This window comes from Chanodichthys erythropterus, chromosome 20 (genome assembly GCF_024489055.1).
Source record: "Chanodichthys erythropterus isolate Z2021 chromosome 20, ASM2448905v1, whole genome shotgun sequence".
Classification (NCBI taxonomy): Eukaryota; Metazoa; Chordata; class Actinopteri; order Cypriniformes; family Xenocyprididae; genus Chanodichthys; species Chanodichthys erythropterus.
This window is the reverse complement of record NC_090240.1, coordinates 31,845,771-31,862,685: the sequence shown is the minus strand read 5'-3', so window position 1 is coordinate 31,862,685 and position 16,915 is coordinate 31,845,771. Positions and strand designations below refer to the sequence as shown.

The 16,915-nt window shown below is 35.9% G+C and overlaps 1 protein-coding gene across 4 annotated transcripts; it reads left to right on the top strand.

The window, feature by feature from the left end:
- The first annotated feature begins 2,343 nt into the window (after positions 1-2,343).
- Positions 2,344-16,394, top strand: mul1 (mitochondrial E3 ubiquitin protein ligase 1). Of its 4 annotated transcripts, none has more exons than XM_067371494.1 (5): positions 2,344-2,479; positions 12,684-12,822; positions 12,913-13,000; positions 13,148-13,268; positions 14,940-16,394. In XM_067371494.1, exons 2-5 carry the CDS (start codon positions 12,703-12,705, stop codon positions 15,667-15,669), a joined length of 1,059 nt encoding a protein of 352 aa, XP_067227595.1. In that variant the 5' UTR covers positions 2,344-2,479; positions 12,684-12,702; the 3' UTR covers positions 15,670-16,394. The 4 variants fall into 4 exon arrangements, with proteins under 4 accessions (XP_067227595.1, XP_067227593.1, XP_067227597.1 ...); XM_067371492.1 differs by lacking the exon at positions 2,344-2,479 and adding an exon at positions 12,179-12,220; XM_067371496.1 differs by lacking the exon at positions 2,344-2,479 and adding an exon at positions 12,298-12,310.
- The last annotated feature ends 521 nt before the right edge of the window (positions 16,395-16,915 follow it).

Genomic DNA, 16,915 nt, shown 5'->3' with positions numbered 1-16,915 from the left:
CAAGTTTTAAATAGGAAAAATATCAAAACTCTTTGGTCATTTTTAAACGCGATGCTAACGGTCTAATCAGATTCAATGAACTATGCTAAGCTATGCTAAAAGTGGTACCGCCAGAACCGAAGATCGGCTGAATGGATTCAAAAACGGTAAAACTCAACTGTTTAACTCTAGGGGAGTTGGAAAATGAGCCTATTTTCAAAAAAAGTGGAGTGTTCCTTTAAATGTGGTTAAAGTTACCATCGGTTATTACTGTATTCACTGAGACAAGAGCCGTCGCTATTTTCATTATTAAACACTTGCAGTCTGTATAATAAACACAACTTCATTCTTTATAAATCTCTCCAACAGTGTGTAATGTTAGCTTTAGCCATGGAGCACCATCAAACTCATTCAGAATCAAATGTAAACATCCAAATAAATACTATACTCACAATATTAGACATGCTGCATGACGAACACTTTGTAAAGATCCATTTTGAGGGTTATATTAGCTGTGTGAACTTTGTTTATGCTGTTTAAGGCAAGCGCGAGCTCCGGGGGCGTGGAGCACGAGAATTTATAAGACTTATATTACATCTTTTAAAAAGACGTTCTACAGCACCTTTAAGTCAATAATTAATTTTTGTGCTATGACCATTAAATAAAAACTAAAAATAACATTTTAAATTCTGGGGGGAAAGGCTTTAGCAATAGAGAAATACCAATATTATTTTAAAATTTATTGAATTGAATTTAAATTTAATTAATTAAAAAATTTATTTTCATGCTATGACCATTAACAACTGAATGAATTAACAAACAAATACATTTTTAAATAAAACATTTTTAAATATTAATTCTATATGAGCGTTATATGACAACAAAGGTAATCCAAATGTAAAAACATTGAAAATGAGCATGCAATATTAAATATCGACTGATACTGAAAAATTAAAACCATCTTTACTATCAATCGAGAACCAAAATGGCACCAATATATTGTCCATCCCTACTTAGCAACACACTAGCAACCACTCAGAACACCTTAGCAGCTGCATAGCAACGCCCTGGCAACCATCTGCAAGATCATGACTGCGTCCAACACCACATACAGACTGAGTAGGTACTACATTTGAATTTCAATTTACAGCGACCATTAAAAAAAGTACCCTCTATATGGTATAAATATGGGTAGTATGAATGAAATTCTGACGTACTACATCCGCCATGTTGTTACTGTCACATGATCTACCAGCGTCAGTTGTGTCGCTTCACTTCCATTCACTTCAGAATCTCGGCAGAAGTAGTAGGTCATCCGAGGACTTTTCACCTACTGTTTATCAAATACCATGTATTCGGACACACTACTCATTTGCCGTACAGTATTTCACATACTATATAGTAGGGAAGTGGCAGCATGGACAAACACACATCTCCTCATTTTGTTTCTACAGAACACTAAACTGTCAGGCCGTTTTTGTTATATTGTTCCCTACAGACAACAGCCATCTAATCAAATCAGCTTCTGCTGTCCTTAATAAGCCAATACAGCGTCATGTACCAAAGGGTTTAGGCAGAACAAAGGGGAAAAGGGGTCGATCTCATAGATGTGTGATTTATGGCCAAACACGAGGTCTGTGGACTGCTCGCTGTAAAGAACGAACTGGCCTGATAAGAGTGAACACTCTCCTCTAGAAGCTGGAACCAGTGCCAAGAGCCGAGCACTTCCTGCAACTAAACACTGACGTACACATCCAATATAAAGCAGCCGCAGAGGGTTGAATCATTTCCTTTTAAAGACATGATTCACTTGTTCTTTTCTCCTCTAGGTAATGCCATTGCATTATGAAATGTCTAAGAGGTTAACACATCTTAGACATTTCATAATGCAAAGAGATGTTTTAAGAGATATTATACATACTTATTACATGGTAACTTTGTGAATAAATTAATATATAAATGCAAACATGTTTTATTTGATAAATTAGACTTGGTTGAGTGGCCCAAACTAAATGACCTTAGTTTTTGATTCATTAATTTATGTATGGTTTGCTGCTATGGTCTAATGGAGACCATATCTTAATGCAATGTTTGACTGAATTCAGCTGTTTTGATGATGCATAATTCAGCATAATTTCTGCCCCCTAACTTCCTCTTCATCAGCAGTACATTGGAAATTAAATGAAAAACAAACATTAAACAGCCTTGCGTATTATGACACGAAATGTCCAAGTAGTTGGCCTGATTCAGCCTTTTTTGCATATTCATTATGTAAGGCAACGAATGCAAATGAGGCTCTCTGCTGAAGTTTGTAGAGAGCGGAAATTAGCATCACAGTGATGCAAGCCGCTGCCAAAACAAATCATTATTCACCTGGTGTCTTTGTCTGGTAATCCTTTCAGGAGGCTCTCCAAACACAATAAATGGCAAAACTTTAAGTACCGATGATGGATATTGGTCATCCTTCAGGTTCTGGGAGAAAATATAAGGCAAATAATGCGTGAGTATAAAATACACACTAAAATTCTCTTGTTTGTCTACGACTCATTTTCTGCATAGTTTTGACAGTTATTATGTCTGATTTCTAAGAAACTCGTCATGATACATTACAGTGCTGAAGTTTTTTAAATAACCATTTATTAGTAGAGTAAAGATTTGTGCTGTAGTGCACAAATGCAATACTATAAACGATATTTTATTGTAATACTTAGGGCCCGAGCACCGATGGTGTGAGGACCCTATTGTAATTGTTCGGCCAATTATTCTTCTTCTCCAAAATGAATCACTTTTTTGAGGGCCTAAACATGCTCGAAAACTCATGAAACTTTGCACATGTGTCAGAAGTGGTGAAAATTTACGTCCGATATGAGTTTCAGAATTAGGTGTGGCAAAATTGCTTGATAGCGCCACCTACAAAATTTCAATCAAGCGCCCTTCGCGCTACGTTTCACGTACAGGTATGAAATTCGGTAGACACTTTTAACAGCCCAATACCTTCAAAAAAGTCCCAGGGTGCAAAATCTGAAAACCCAACAGGAAGTGAGATATTTTGAATTTTCTCTGCAACATTTTGGCAGTTTTTGCCATTTCCACACGTTGTACTTTAACGAACTCCTCCTAGAGCTTTAATCAGATCAACATCATATTTGGTCAGTCTAATCTAAAGGCCTTTGAGACGTTAAAGGATTAGTCCACTTTTAAATAAACTTTTCCTGATAATTTACTCACCCTCATGTCATCCAAGATGTTCATGTCTTTCTTTCTTCAGTCGAATAGAAATTAAGGTTTTTGATGAAACAGACTTTGTCAGGCTGCCACAGACACACCCTCCAATGAAAACTCAAGATATTTGCAATTTAACATTGCGAAGGCCTTAAGATTAGACTGACAACATATGATGTGTTTCTGGTTAAATCTCTATGAGGAGTTAATCACGGTGTAAAACATGTCATTTCCTGTTACCCGGACACGCCCTTCAATGAAAACTCTAGATCTTCATAAGTTAAAGGATTAGTCCACTTTTAAATAAACTTTTCCTGATAATTTACTCACCCCCATGTCATCCAAGATGTTCATGTCTTTCTTTCTTCAGTCGAAAAGAAATTAAAGTTTTTGATGAAAACATTCCAGGATTTTTCTCCATATAGTGGACTTCAATGGGCACCAAAGAGTTGAAGGTCAAAATTAGTTTCAGTGCAGCTCTACACGATCCCAGATGAGAAATAAGGGCCTTATCTAGAGAAACCATCACTCATTTTCTGAAAAAAATTTAAAATTAAGTTTTAACCATAAATGCTCATCTTCTTCTCTATTTGAATTCCAGCATTGTAGACACTGCTAAGCGTATTACTGCCCTCCACAGGTCAAAGTTTGAACTAATTGTTATATACTATTTAACTAGCATATTGCATATAAAAATTAGTTCAAAACATTGACCTGCGGAGGGCAGTAATACGCTTAGCAGTGTCTACACTGTTGGAATTCAAATAGAGAAGAAGATGGGAGTTCAAGATGAGCATTATGGTTAAAACTTCAATTTTTTTCAGAAAATGAGCGATGGTTTCAGTAGATAAGACCCTTATTTCTCATCTGGGATCGTGTAGAACAATTTGAAGCTGCAGTGAAACAAATTTTGACCTTCAAATCTTTGGTGCCCATTGAAGTCTACTATATGGAGAAAAATCCTGGAATGTTTTCATCAAAAACTTTAATTTCTTTTCGACTGAAGAAAGAAAGACATGAACATCTTGGATGACATGAGGGTGAGTAAATTATCAGGAAAAGTTTATTTAAAAGTGGACTAATCCTTTAACTTATGAAGATCTAGAGTTTTCATTGAAGGGCGTGTCCGGGTAACAGGAAATGACATGTTTTACACCGTGATTAACTCCTCATAGAGATTTAACCAGAAACACATCATATAAGGTCAGTCTAATCTTAAGGCCTTCGCAATGTTAAATTGCAAATATCTTGAGTTTTCATTGGAGGGTGTGTCTGTGGCGGCCTGACAAAGTCTGTTGTTTCGCCATGAAAGAGGAAGCTGTTGTAACTCAGGCATACAATGTCTGATCTGCCCCAAACTTCACATGTGTGATAAGAGGCCTGGCATAAAGACATCTATATGGCAATATTCAGTTAGTCCTAGCGCCACCAGCTGGCAACAGGAAATGGCACTGTAAATCACTCCCAGGAACACATTTAAATATGCCTTGAAGTGCCAAACATGCTAGAAACACGTTAAATCATGCAACACTTGGCTAAGTGCTAAAGTATGAGATTAATGCCACAAAACAGGAAGTTGTTGTAACTCAGGTATACAATGTTTGATCTGCTCCAAACTGATCTGCACTTTGAAATGACTTTGCCATATTTCTCCTGTATTTACTCGCTTATATGCATGTCTCCCACTGTTCACTGTTTTCCTGAGGCCAACGGGTGGCGGTGAGCCCGGGTGCGAGGGCCCTTTCATCGCTGCTTGCAGCTTTAATCAATTTAGCTTTTTATTGATTGAAACAGTATCGAATATTGTTTGAAATACATTAACAACAGATTTTTTTTGTAATGCATATCAGTTTGAAATCTGCACTTCTGTTCAAAAGTTTGAGGTTTTGCAAGTGAAAGTAAAGTTTCTCAGGGGAACACAAAACTTTTGCAGGAGAGCGCTAAAGCATTGAAATAATTTTTTTCCATATTTTTTTCATCACCACATCGCTTTAGGGGCTGCACACAAATGTCCTGTTTAGACTGCATCATGTAAATACAATCCATCTGGAAACATTCTGTAATTTTAGTTTAAAACACGAGAGTGTTAGGTGTACAGTACATCAGCATCCCTGCACACCTTCACTGATGCGCTCTGTGGCACTAATGCAGACACATCTGGTATCCAGAACTTCCTGTTTGTTGCCCGCCTGCCCATCTGTCTACACTTTTTACAATCCATGCTTGAGTAGGCACTGTGTTTCTTGTCTGAGTCTCAGGTGTAAGGAACAGTGCACTACACAAACAGTTTGTTCGTTCCCTCAACAAGGTGAGTAATGTTAAAGCTGAGGCCCGAGGCGAGAGCTCTGGTGAGTCAGCTGTTGATGTGGAAAGGACATTTCTCCCATGTTTCTGGCTTCTGCTTGATGTTCGCATTAGTCAGCCATCACTGAACAACACATCACTTTCTGTCAGGTGAACAACCCATCTTGCTTCATTGATGGTGTTTTTGAGGAAGTGATTTAAGGTTTCTGAATGTCAGGACAAACTCACTGAACTGTACTTTAGACCACTACTCCAGATGCTATATTTATAATTCTTGCACAGCGGCACTGTGTTGATATTTCTCAAACATTCTTTGTTGTTTGTTCTAAACCCAAAACCCCACTAAACTACTGCAATAATTCAACAGAAACCATTTAACCCTCAGGTGCTTTTCAGTCATTTTTGAGCTTTTTGGTTTTTTAGAAATTTTTACTTCATCAGAATGGTATGAAAAGGTTTTGGCACTTGCTATGTGAACACACACACATAAAAAAAAAAAAAAAAAAAAAAAAAAAATCATGGACATGATTCGAAAAGGTTAAAGGGGTCATATCATGAAAATCTGACTTTTCCCATGTTTAAGTGCTATAATTGGGTCTCTGGTGCATCTGCCAGCACAGAAAATGTGAAAAAGGGACAACCCAGTAACTTTGTTTTGGTAAGCCTTTCTCTGCAAGCATGAGGCAAAATCAAGCTGTTCTGATTTCGCTCCCCTTTTGACGTAGGAAGTGGATCTCATTATACAAACCCGATTCCAAAAAAGTTGAGTCCAAAAAAGACCAAATTGTGAATAAAAAAGGAATGTAATCATTTACAAATCTCATAAACTTATATTTTATTCACAATAGTATATAGATAACATATCAAATTTTGAAAGTGAGACATTTTGAAACATCATGCCAAATATTGGCTCATTTTGGATTTCATGAGAGCTACACATTCCAAAAAAGTTGGGACAGGTAGCAATAAGAGGCTGGAAAAGTTAAATGTACATATAAGGAACAGCTGGAGGACCAATTTGCAACTTATTAGGTAAATTGGCAACTATTGTGTATAAAAAGAGCCTCTCAGAGTGGCAGTGTCTCTCAGAAGTCAAGATGGGCAGAGGATCACCAATTCCCCCAATGCTGCGGCGAAAAAGAGTGGAGCAATACCAGAAAGGAGTTTCTCAGAGAAAAATTGCAAAGAGTTTGAAGATATCATCATCTACAGTGCATAATATCATCCAAAGATTCAGAGAATCTGGAACAATCTCTGTGCGTAAGGGTCAAGGCCGGAAAACCATACTGGATGCCCGTGATCTTCGGGCCCTTAGACGGCACTGCATCACATACAGGAATGCTACTGTAATGGAAATCACAACATGGGCTCAGGAATACTTCCAAAAAACATTGTTGGTGAACACAATCCAGCGTGCCATTCGCCGTTGCCGGCTAAAACTCTATAGGTCAAAAAAGAAGCCATATCTAAACATGATCCAGAATCTCAGGCGTTTTCTCTGGGCCAAGGCTCATTTAAAATGGACTCTGGCAAAGTGGAAAACTGTTCTGTGGTCAGACGAATCAAAATTTGAAGTTCTTTTTGGAAAACTGTGACGCCATGTCATCCGGTCTAAAGAGGACAAGGACAACCCAAGTTGTTATAGCGCTCAGTTCAGAAGCCTGCATCTCTGATGGTATGGGGTTGCATGAGTGCGTGTGGCATGGGCAGCTTACACATCTGGAAAGGCACCATCAATGCTGAAAGGTATATCCAAGTTCTAGAACAACATATGCTCCCATCCAGACGTCGTCTCTTTCAGGGAAGACCTTGCATTTTCCAACATGACAATGCCAGACCACATACTGCATCAATTACAACATCATGGCTGCGTAGAAGAAGGATCCGGGTACTGAAATGGCCAGCCTGCAGTCCAGATCTTTCACCCATAGAAAACATTTGCCGCATCATAAAGAGGAAGATGCGACAAAGAAGACCTAAGACAGTTGAGCAACTAGGAGCCTGTATTAGACAAGAATGGGACAACATTCCTATTCCTAAACTTGAGCAACTTGTCTTCTCAGTCCCCAGACGTTTGCAAACTGTTATAAAAAGAAGAGGGGATGCCACACAGTGGTAAACATGGCCTTGTCCCAACTTTTTTGAGATGTGTTGATGCCATGAAATGTAAAATCAACTTATTTTTCCCTTAAAATGATACATTTTCTCAGTTTAAACATTTGATATGACATCTTTGTTGTATTCTGAATAAAATATTGAAATTTGAAACTTCCACATCATTGCATGCTGTTTTTATTCACAATTTGTACAATGTCTCAACTTTTTTGGAATCGGGTTTGTAATATTACTGCCCCCTGAATCTGTATGTTTCCACCCACGGCGCCACCATTGTTTTTGCACGCGACGAGTAACACTGGTCCTGGAGTGCAGCATCAGCAGCTGTCCCGCAGTTTAGCTGCATAACAGCAAACTTAATCACGTGCGGCACATCTCAGCCTATCATGTCGCCGTTCAAAACTCCTCCCTGCGTACCTCCAATCAGTGGCGGACTGGGACAGTAAATCAGGCCGGGAATTTGACTCCACCCCAGGCCACCTCTGCTGCTGCAGTCACCACCACCAAATTCATGTGTCCACCAGCCTGCTAAACTTATAGGGTAACCCTGTTAGTTGATGTAACAGGTAGACTACCATTCATAGTATGAATGGATAAATAAATAAACCCTCAAAAACTCACTAGGAATAGACCATCTATACTACCACACCAAAGACAAATATAAAATTGGCTTGCACATTTTAAGAAGGGATAATAAAAGATACATATTCACATGTTAAAATATCTATATTTTATATATTTCCAATGCTCAACTCAAGTATATCAAAAGTATCAGAAACACAAACAAAAACAACACAAACACAAACAAACGGTTCGGGTTTGTTTCATAGTTTTAGAGTCACGGTTTCGGTACCCTTGTTACAACGGTGTTGTATGTGCTATATTTATCGAAAAACTATACTTTCAAAAATATATATATTTTCTCATATTATTTAGAATATTCTAACTACAAAAACAGCACAATTAAATATAATAGATTAAAGATAGAAATAAAATAAACTGACTTCAGTTTTTTTTTTAGGGAGGTCTAGCATTAGTTTTTAGGTACAGAAATTGAATAAAGTAATAATGTAAAACAGCATTGCATTTTGGACTATACATTAAAGATTATTCTTTATTAAAGTTACAAAAGCTTTTTAATCAAGAGCAGTGAGTGATTTCTTCGTTGTTGCTGTTCAATTAATATAAAGACTGTCACTTTAAGAGAATGCACTAATACAGTGTTCGTATTTAACAAGAGTGAATGGTTTGTCTACGGTTTTATTTTTTATTTTTTTCATCGCTGTTGTTGTAATGTCTGGGAACCCAGAATGTTCATCCATCAACAGAAACATATATTAACTGAACCCTGATTGTTTTACGTGTTATTTATTTTAAACCATATTACAGATGCTTCGTCAGATTTAAGTTGAACAGCGGTCCGAGCGCGTGCCGAACTGAGTGTGGAGAACCGAAAGGATCGATTTTTTTCCCCACCCCTGGTAAATATTATGTAAATGTAATTCTGACAGACCTGTTCCCTTACCGGCGAACATGGCAGGGATTTTGCAGCAACTTGCTGCGCCTGTGGCCAGGGCTTTTCTCCTTTTTATGCATTCTCTCTCTGCTCCTCCTTTGCGTTTACGCTCCATTTTTTGCACTACTTTTTAAGATAAAGCCTGCATCTGGATATAGCCAATTAGGCAGTGCTTCGCTGATGTTGGGTCATGTGGTGTCATTTTCACTCCGCGATCGCCTGATTCGTAGATTCATAAGTGCATCAATTAATTCGCAGTTGCATACAGCCTATTGCACGTCAGTCTGATCGACAGCACAGCGGCAGCCGGCAGGCCAGAATGACCATCAGGCCACCGGGAAATGTCCCGGTGCTCCCGATGGCCAGTCCGCCCCTGCCTCCAATGTGTACCACCCATACCGTCAGCTTGCATTAGCTGTTACACTTTTTTGCCTAAAGGTTGCAGGCTTGTCTTCCAGTGGCTTTGACTAAGCTGCATTTTATTACTGAATGATTCAGCATTTTGAACGAATCGGTTGAGTCAAAGATTCAATGGCCCATTCCAAAACACCTGCCTCATTCTTGAATGAATCAGCCATTTGAACGAATCGTTTGAATGAATGACTACGACAGTCACTTGCTGCCACCTACTGGCGTTTCAGTTTCATGTTTAAATTTTCCCAACATTTCTTATTTGTATATTCAAAAATATTTAAAGAATATCATAACATTATTTAATGCAGTTGCAATTTTTCATTGTAAATTATTTAATTTGATTCGTAACAGTCTTGCTTTATTTTTCTTATTGAATTTATTGATCAAATGTAGATGATCAGATGTAGCATTGCACACTGCCAGCATCTAGAATGATTTTGAACTGCATTTTAGTGTTCATAGCAGAAGGCTCTGTTGACTTATTTTTTACAGTTTGTCAATTGATAAGATTTTGTAGGCTTTGCATACACATGTGCACTCCTCGAAAGCCTGAAACCACATAGCAATCCCCACATAACAAATCCCAATTTAACCCCTGCAGATAACCATCGCAAAATTACATCAGAGTGAGTTGTCAACATAATGTTTTAGCATAAAATGTATAATTTAATACTTAGTAAAAAAAAGTTAGCATACCGTTGTATGCTAAGTTTTTCAGTCATCATATTCTGCAGATGATCTTCCGTTACACAAAAATCTTCCCATCAGCATGCTAGATTTTTTTCATTGTAAGCAGTTGCAAACATTCTGGAGCAAAAAATAAATAAATAAAAAATCTAATTTATTTACCAGTTCTATTGTGCACACACAGCTCATCACTCATCAGTCATTATTAAATCATCTGTCTTAAACTAAATGATCTATATAGAGCCTGCTTTATACCCTGTGGGACATCGTTATAATCCTCCTTGGAGAAAAGTTTATTAATACTCAAAAAGGCTTTTCATCAACAAGAACTGCTGGGTTTTTATCTCATGAATTAGTGTGAATAAGAGCGAACTGTGCATTTGTGGTGCTTAAGATGAGATTGAGTGTTCTTTATGAATGGATCATCCAGTATTTAACTCTGATGAATAGTTATGTATAGAATCTCTGTGCCTGTCAGTATTTGTCATGCAAATTCACATAGAGCTTCATGCTGTTGACTACTGGCAAAGGTCTTACAGTTTTATTAATGACGCAGTCATGCTGTTTCTTTCAGAAGACTGAATTACATGATTGCAATAACTCAATGGTCCCTTGTTGATTGGGAGAATATGAATATTAGCCTTTAATTCTATTGGTGTCAGTCTGGTTTTCCCTAAGCATGACTCAACACTGCCATCTAGGGCAATACAGCAGGATTTGCAGCGTCATAATTTAACAAAAGGACTGAACAACCAATACTGACTGTTTAAACCAGATTTGCCTTAACAAAATGTCACTGTTATGTTTGATAAAATTTCCATTTTAAAACCAGAAAATGAAATTCTATATAAAACACCCATGCATAACTTAAGAAATAACTAATTACAATTTATATATGAATACAGGAGGAAAAGAAGGACATTCAATATTCTGTATTTTTGTAAAATAAATAAAAAAAAAAAAAAAAATATATATATATATATATATATATATATATATATATATATATATATATATATATATATATATATATATATATATATATATATATATATATATATATATATGGGCTATATGTACACTACCAGTCAAAAGTTTGGAAACATTACTATTTTTAATGTGTTTGAACGAAGTCTCTTATGCTCATTAAGGCTGCATTTATTTCATAATACAATTTAAAATTATGGTTTTCTATTTTAATATACTTTAAAATATAATTTATTTCTGTGATGCAAAGCTGAATTTTCAATTTTCAGCATCATTACTCCAGTCTTCAGTGTCACATGATCCTTCAGAAATCATTCTAATATGATGTTTTGATACATCAATGTGGGAAACAGTTGTGTTGGTTAATATTATTTTATAACCTGTGATACAGGTTATAACATTTTATATTTTTATAAATGCTGTTCTTTTTAACCTTTTATTCATCAGTGAATCCTGACAAAAGTAACACAGGTTATAAAATAATATTGAGCAACACAACTGTTTCCCACTTTGATAATAACTGAGTATCAAATCATCATATTAGAATGATTTCTGAAGGATCATGTGACACTGAAGACTGGAGTAATGATGCTGAAAATTTAGCTTTGCATCACAGAAATAAATGATAAAGTATATTAAAATAGAACACCACAATTTTAAATTGTAATAATATTTCACAATATTATAGTTTTTTCTGTATTTCTTGTGAAATAAATGCAGCCTTTATGAGCATAAGAGACTTTAAAAATAGAAAAGTTTTCAAACTTTTGACTGGTAGTGTGTATATATACATTATATTATATATATATATATTATAGTGTATATCTTTAGCTATTTAAAATAGCATTGGTTGCATGGGTTAATATTAATAATTAAATAATTTAAAATATATTGTTATCGTATTTTAAGTCAAAGTCAAGAGATCAGAAGGGGCTTTTATTTTGAAGGGGGTTCCGCTGAGACAGTGAGTTGTACACCAGCACAGCTTTTGTGAAGGTAACGTTAGTCAAATAACCTTTTTCTTTGATGCATGTTTGTTTTGTTGAACACCAAACTTGAACGGGGCCCTTTTCAGCTACCAATGTCGTCAGTTTCTAAAATAATAAAATAAAAGAATTTGCGTTTTGAGAGCATATTTAAGTTTGTTGTTATCGGAAGGCATTGCTAGCAGTTCAGGCTAATTTATAGCTGTTTTGTTTATATTTAGTTACTTACCATATCTGTGAAAAAATACTGTAAAGCAAGACTTAATATTGCATATTTAATTTTTTTATGATACAATAAATGTTTTACAATGTAAATAAAAAGGTTTAACCTCTTAAAGAATCCCTAGTTCAAACGCTAGGAATGGATATGTTGTGGAGAAAGTTTGTTTTGTCCATTGCAGCTTAATCGCCGATGTTTAGACTAGATTTGTATGGTGAGATGTTGTTCATTGTATTTTTGTTTTTACACTCAGCTGGTCTGTAGATTGAAGGATGGAGGCCAGCGGCAGACCCTCCACAGCACAGATTGTGTTGCTGGCCACTAGTTCGGCTCTGACTGCTGTCTTATACACCATATACAAGAGGAAATCGAGCCATGTTGCTAGATTAAGGGTAAGAAAACAACCCTGGTGTGTTTCTTTTAATGACACAAGCACTCAAAGAATTGGATCATTGTTAAACCTGACCTGTGTAACGTAACAGGAGGCCAAGAAGATGTCATTAAATCCAGACCTGAAAACTATCCTCAGTGAAGCACCAGGAAAATGTGTTCCTTATGCAGTTATTGAAGGTATGGCTTCTGAGATTAATCTAGTATTGCAGTTGGTCAAACCTGCTGATGTCGATACAATAATTATTCACTCATAGTGAGGACACAAGCAAAAATAGTATTTAGTGGGTGTTAATGTTCTAATATTTTTATTCATACTGTCTTTAGGTGTTGTGCGTTCAGTGAAGGAGACCTTGAACAGCCAGTTTGTAGACAACTGTAAAGGGGTCATCGAGAGGTTGACCTTAAAGGAGAAGAAGATGGTGTGGAATCGCACAACACATATATGGTAACTGTCCATTAATACACTATGATATATTGTCAAACACACTATCAGCGTTTTGTTTTCATATTGTTAGTTCTCTCATTTGTATTTGCCCACAAAACTTAGATCATCTAGGTATAAGATCAAAAGGTTTTAAAGGAACACTCCACTTTTTTTGAAAATAGGCTCATTATCCAACTCCCCTAGAGTTAAACAGTTGAGTTTTACCGTTTTTGAATCCATTCAGCCGATCTCCGGTTCTGGCGGTACCACTTTAGCATAGCTTAGCATAGTTCATTGAATCTGATTAGACCGTTAGCATCGCGTTTAAAAATGACCAAAGAGTTTTGATATTTTTCCTATTTAAAACTTGACTCTTCTGTAGTTAAATCGTGTACTAATACCGACAGAAAATAAAAAGTTGCGATTTTCTAGGCTGATATGGCTAGGAACTATACTCTCATTCCGGCGTAATAATCAAGGAACTTTGCTGCCGTATCATGGCTGCAGCAGTGCAATGATATTACGCAGTGTCTCTCACATACGTCTCCATGGTTGCAAGGCACGTTCCCGGTGCAAGTAGGGGCTCACGGGCGCTGCGTCATATCATTGCACTGCTGCAGCCATGATACGGCAGCAAAGTTCCTTGATTATTACGCCGGAATGAGAGTCTAATCAGATTCAATGAACTATGCTAAGCTATGCTAAAAGTGGTACCGCCAGAACCGGAGATCGGCTGAATGGATTCGAAAACGGTAAAACTCAACTGTTTAACTCTAGGGGAGTTGGACAATGAGCCTATTTTCAAAAAAAGTGGAGTGTTCCTTTAAGATCATGTGAAACAAATTGCAGTTGAAGTTAAACATACAAATATTTTAGGTTAAAATAATATTAAGTATTCATTATTTATTGTTTATATAAAAAATGTATAATAATAATATTTTGTTTTTAATCATTATACTTTAAGCATACTTTAAATCTTTAATTACATATTTTTAAATATTTAGATAATACTTTAAATATTTATTATTTATTGTTTAATATTAAATATATATATATATATATATATATATATATGTATAATATATATATAATATAAATTCGTTTTTAGTAATTATACTTTTTCAATTGTTGTAGTGATTTATTTAAATATTTAGATTATAATTTAAATATGTATTGTTTCAACATAAAGTTTTTAATAAAAGTTTTTAATAAATATACTATATCATACTTTATCTAAATCTCTAAATATATGTACTTATTTTTTAAATAATAAATTAAATTAATACTTTAAATATTTATTGTTTAAATATAAAATATTTATATAAAATATTTTTTATAATTGTACTATAATTATAAGTTTTTGTTTTAAATATTATTTTTAAAAATATATATTTATTTTATATATATATATATATATATATATATATATATATATATATATATATATATATATATAATTAAAAGTAGTATATTTAAAAATATATAGTATTCAATTAAAATATTATCAAAAATAAAATAATTAAATTATAAGTAATATACACGCACAGATTCAGTTAAACACACACACAGTCGGTAACAGGTTTTCACACTCATACTGTTCATATCATTAAACATACATTTTCTAAATATTTCAATTTTGTCTTCAAAAATATATCTTATTTAATTCACTGTGCTTATATATCCTTCTTTTAGGAATGATTGTGAAAAGGTCATCCATCAACGCACCAACACCGTGCCCTTTGACCTGGCCCCACATGATGACACTGTTCCCACAACGGTGCGAGTGGTACGTCCACTCGATGCAGTTGAATTGGATCTGGAGAAGACCTATGAGAACTTCCACCCTTCCCAGCAGTCTCTGACCAACGTCATTGGCCACTTCATCAGCGGCGAGCGTCCGCAGGGCATCCAGGAGACGGAGGAAATGCTCCGTCTGGGTGCCAGCATGACGGGCGTCGGGGAGCTGGTGCTGGACAACAACCTGGTTCGTCTCCAACCCCCTAAGCAGGGCCTGCGGTACTTCCTCAGCCGCCTGGACTACGACACGCTCCTGAGTAAGCAAGAGGGTCACCTGCGGCTCTGGAGGGTCTTGACGGTGCTGTTCGGCTTGACTGCCTGTGCCACGCTATTCTACCTACTGTGGCGACAGTACGTGCTGCGTAAGGAGCGGAGGAAAGAGCGCAGCCTACTGGACGAGTACAGGAAGTGGCAGACCAGACGTTTACAGGAGCTCAATCTGGCGGAGGATGATGTGTCTCCTACTACATGCACAATATGCCTGAGTCGCGAGCGCTCCTGCGTGTTTCTAGAGTGTGGTCACGTCTGTACCTGTGACGAGTGCTACAGAGCCCTGCCCGAACCTAAGAAGTGCCCCATATGCAGGGCTAAAATAGACAGGATTGTCCCTCTGTATAACAGCTAGAGGCCTTATTATGAATATGTATGCTCTTTAAATTGAGGCACTTTGAGAGCAGGTTTTTGGGTGTGAGCAGAACATTTCTTGCCATGTAAAATGAGCCAAATACTCTGCAGTAAAAAATCTTCCGGTTGTATTCTGTTGATTGATCGCACTGTTGCCAACTGTAATTATCACTTGTGCCTGTGTGAACTGAAATTCAATGTTGTTTGTTATATTTCAACCAAAATCAAAACAAAAGAAAAATGTAAAAAAATGTTTTTTTATTAAAAAAAGAGCCCATTTAAGGACCATTATGATTTTTTGCATTGTGAATATTTTCCATGGTGGTTCACATTAGATTCTCACTACTGTAATATAGTATTTTTTATTACAGTAAAAACTACCATAATTCTTTTTTTTTTTTTGTATTAAAAAGAATTAAAAGCAGTACAACATTAGATTTTTTTTTTTTTTTTACTCCACACTTAAACTTTGCACGTATGTAAGGTTTGTGCTTAGTCGTCATAAAAATGTTACAATATAAAGGTCCTAAAAATAGGATTCATTATCTTTATGCAAAATAACATTTTAATTTTGAGGTTAAATATTGACATGCTTACTTTAAGACATGTTTATTGGATGTCAGTTTTTTTGGTGCCCTGTCATTTAAATTTTTTATTTTTTTTGTAAGAATAGTTCCTGTTTGAAAAGGCGTTGAGAGATTTGAAGATTTATTCTGAATTATTAAATGGGAATCTGTTAAACCCAAAAATCTGTTTGTTCTTACTTTGTTCTTCAGGATGAAAACTTTATTGGTGTAATACTGGCTATGCATAATTTACAAACAATATTACAATGATAATATATCATTATATAATGTATAATATTACAATAATAATGTTTTGTTATTGTGTATGTGTTGTGTATGCGTGAGAGCGACATTGCTTCACACCACAGGAGATAAATATATACTAGTTTAATTTGAGAAGGAACCACACCAGAGGAACCTTTTCATAGTTTCCTGGAACTAATGGCGGACCCAAACCCGGAACGCTTTTAGTTCTAGGAACCCTTTTGGGGGAACTAGCTCCTACATCAGAGTAGGGTTTAATGCTGCCTTCACGTGCTATCTGAATTTCCTACTTCTGGCTTCTGAAGTCATGATTACAAGCTTGTTGCATTCAAATGCTTTGTTGTTGGAAAGAACATGAATCACTGAGGACAGCAGGTTTATTCTTACATATTACTGGGGGAAAATCTTATTAAAGCT

Excerpts from the sequence above, each read along its gene's own strand:
- mul1 (XM_067371494.1), top strand. The coding sequence starts at position 12,703 with ATGGAGGCCAGCGGCAGACCCTCCACAGCACAGATTGTGTTGCTGGCC. Across the intron at positions 13,001-13,147 it reads TCCTTATGCAGTTATTGAAG|GTGTTGTGCGTTCAGTGAAG; the intron begins GTATGGCTTCTG and ends TACTGTCTTTAG. Across the intron at positions 13,269-14,939 it reads AATCGCACAACACATATATG|GAATGATTGTGAAAAGGTCA; the intron begins GTAACTGTCCAT and ends TCCTTCTTTTAG.